The sequence below is a fragment of the Halyomorpha halys genome, unplaced genomic scaffold (assembly GCF_000696795.3).
Source record: "Halyomorpha halys isolate HHAL.00 unplaced genomic scaffold, Hhal_1.1 Scaffold1270.1, whole genome shotgun sequence".
Classification (NCBI taxonomy): Eukaryota; Metazoa; Arthropoda; class Insecta; order Hemiptera; family Pentatomidae; genus Halyomorpha; species Halyomorpha halys.
In genome coordinates, this window is record NW_027107315.1 from 86,318 (window position 1) to 89,796 (window position 3,479).

The 3,479-nt window shown below is 30.4% G+C and overlaps 1 protein-coding gene across 1 annotated transcript in view; it reads left to right on the top strand.

Moving 5' to 3' along the window:
- Positions 1 to 2,175: 2,175 nt before the first annotated feature.
- LOC136795361 (uncharacterized) overlaps positions 2,176 to 3,479 on the top strand; it is a gene marked incomplete at its 3' end in the record, with an annotated part of 11,603 nt that continues 10,299 nt past the window's right edge. The window contains exon 1 of the mRNA XM_067045627.1: positions 2,176 to 2,309. Coding sequence (XP_066901728.1) covers positions 2,239 to 2,309 — 71 coding nt within the window. The remainder of the gene's footprint in view (positions 2,310 to 3,479) is intronic.

Sequence of the window (3,479 nt, forward strand, 5' to 3'; positions counted from 1 at the left end):
AAAATTATCTATTATACTAAATATTTTGATAAGATTGACCAATAAAAAAATTGACTTTATATATCAATATATTTATCGTGCAGGACTCTTTTTTGTTACTTTTAAAGGAACAGAACTTGACTTCTTTTACTAAGATTTTTTCACTTCCTGTATTTTAGTATTCCTTAGTTTTATAAAATAATAGACAAAAATTTGATGAATTTTTAGATTCTCAATATCGTTTTAATCCAATATTTTGTAGGTTTTTTTTTTTCAAATATGAGGTATCAGGGCATAACCATCGATTATACTAAACGAAAAATATTTTTCTCATGTTAATTAAGATATTATAAGTTGCAACTAAATAGATCCTAAAGGTTTAAGTTCTTGTGAAGAACCATCAAACCATCTAAAAATGTAATCTACCTGACTTTTGATAGGAACATGAAATTTTCGGCGCTCAAATATAAAAAAGGCATATGCACTAAATCATTTGTTTTAACCACAAATTCATCAGTGCACTTAAAGTTGTTGATTTACAAATTTATTTTATGTCCGACTTTATTATATGGCGTACCACTGTTACCAAATTCACCGTAAATTGTTATAAATAATTTCAAAATGTTATATTACGCAAAATCGTAAAATGAAGAGATATAGTAGTACGAGAGCCCAGTGAGAAAAAATGTCAGTTATCTCTCCCCAATTTTTGATTACTTTAATAAAAACTATGTATAATTACTTGTCAAAATTGATAAGTCTACCAAGGATAGATTGGAGGAATAGAAAATGGAGGCTGTTTAAAAATTTTAAGAAAATAATTAATTTTATATTCGGAGCTCCCTATCTTCGAAACTACATATAACACTAGGCAACCTAATAGAACAGCATTCAAAGTAGCTCCTAAAATACGAGCTCTAGTCGAGTTGTTTACATTGAATTGTCTCCGAGACACAGTTTTTTAAAAGTATCATTTTGTAAAAAATTGCACTGAAATATTAGTAATTAGAGAATTTATTGTGGCAAATTTTCATCTCAAGTTTCTGGAAATAAAACGCCCATTTCTCAATTGAAAAACCTGGTCATTTTTTTGTAAGTGTGAAAAATGTAACAAATTCCTCTTTTAGTCAAATTGCTCCTTCATGAATATTTTAAAATTGAGAGGTAATTAAATGGGAATTAGATCTGATAATATCCACTTTTTTTTTTTTTTAAACCTATTTATTTCAGTTTTGTAATTTATTTTTATGTTTTTAAATTTATGTATTAGCTCATTTTAAAGGCATTTAATTGTTGTTGTTTTTTTTAGTAAACTGCTCCACTGCTGTGATTGTGTTGTTTATATATAATGAAAATTTTTGTAAATTTGCTTAACTGTTCGAAAATTTGGTGCGGATCACACGAGAGGAGAGGTATGAAGGAGTGAAACAGGAGTAATAATGTTTTGGATGTAATTGTTAAATTGATAAATTGTTATTTGGCTTTGTACGAAAAGGAGGAAAACTAATTTATGTATATAGGAAAGAAATATGAAAAAGGTAAGTTTTTGTTATGAAAAAAAAATGTATTTAAGTGTATTGTATTTAGTGTTTTGATTATTGTTGTTTAAAAAACGAAAAATGACAATGTATTGTAGTGTAAATATGTCCAATTATGGATTTATAGAGCATTTCTATCTTTCTAATTCTAGGTTTAGTGTAAGTTAGATACAAAAGGAATGTGAGTCCTATAATCTAGTAATGTATTAGAAAATATCTAGTATTAACTAAAATTATCTAATAAAGACCTCTGTAAAATGTAAAAATTCAGTAAAAATAAGGCACTGATATTATTTTTATTATGAAATAAAAATAAGACACTGTTTATTTTCAAAATAAGGTTTGTTTGATGAAAATCCTTCGAACCTGAACTGAAAGTGCTCATTCATCTTAAAGATATTCTGCTACAACTCCTTGTAGATTACTTAAACACTTCAACCCCAAATATAATAAGGATCAAGGGAGATTGTGACATCACGTTCTAGAAGAACCTACGGTCTGATTGGTCTACCTCCGACCAATTGGGTGTCAGGTTTAATTGCCACTTTCGACCAATATTAACCATTCATAATGGAAAGGGGTGAATTTTAAAATGCGACAAGGGCTACAATTTTATGAAAGTTTGAGAAGGGCCTTATCCTAGCAATTTGTGTTTTAATAATAAGTCGTTTTAACGAGTCTTTAATTAATTTTTGTCGGTGCCACTCAGCGCAGTACCAGAATGGACCCCACGCACTTCTTGCCCAAGCTCAGTACATCCATGGAACCTCCGCGATTCGTCCCCCACTTCAGGTACCTATATATCCAACCTACACTCCTCTTCAGGAAAAAAATCAACCAAATCCTTTTTTTTATTTCTATCTGGATCCAGGAATCTATTGAGTTCATTCTAGTCCCAGATCACAAAAGTAAAAAAAAAAAAAGATTGATTCACTCCAATTTTTTTTACTTTGATGAAAACTAGAAATAGTCAATATTGAAAACTACATATATGAGTCTAAATTGATGACTCTGCCAACCATGGTAAAGGCAATAAATGGCACCTGTTTTAGATATTACAAAAAATCATTTTTGAATTCTTCCAAGTAAAGAACAACTTGTGAGTTATGATAAAAAAAGTTTAAATTTCAACTTAGCCTGTATAAGAGATACAATAAAGTTCATTGAAAAGTAAACATTGAAAAATTATTTTTTTAAAATTTTGATCGAGTCTGGCACCCGGGACTGCTTTACAAACTCCGTAAACTCCTACCTCCTATACATTTTCTCATCATCCGTTCCTTTCTTACTAATAGATTATTCCAAGTAAACTACAATGGTTCCTATTCATCCCTTTATTTTCAATCCGCTGGTGTTCCTCAAGGTAGTATTCTTGGTCCCATCCTCCACACCGTCTATACAGCTGAAATCCCAACAACTCCTAACAGTATCCTTACCACGTATGCTGATGACACACGTGCGCTAACAATTAATAATAATCCTTTGATTGCATCCCAACCCTCCAGTCCCATATCACAGCCCTCGAAGAATGGTATCGAAATTGGAGGATAAAAATAAATCCCTTCAAATCACCTTTACCCTTCGTCGTAAACCTGCCGACTGCCCTACAGTATACTTTAATAATGTGGCTCTTACCCTTCTAGAACAGATTCGTTATTTTGAACTACACCTTAACAAACGACTGACATGGAATTTGTGTGTTGATTGTAATTGTAAATATTTTTATTTATAAAACTTGATAATAGCAGAAGAACCCGACACTTAGTTGAGATGTAAAAAAAGGAATAAAGAAGCGGATAAAGGGTATAAAATAAAGTCCTGAAAAGAAATATAATAAAGTTTTAGTTAATATTGAAGCATTTAAGGAGTATGCTTTATGAAGTTTATTTGATCCAAAAAAAAACTAAAATTCTCACTAATTTTTTATTCCGAGATCCATATCTTAGAAACTACCTACACCAC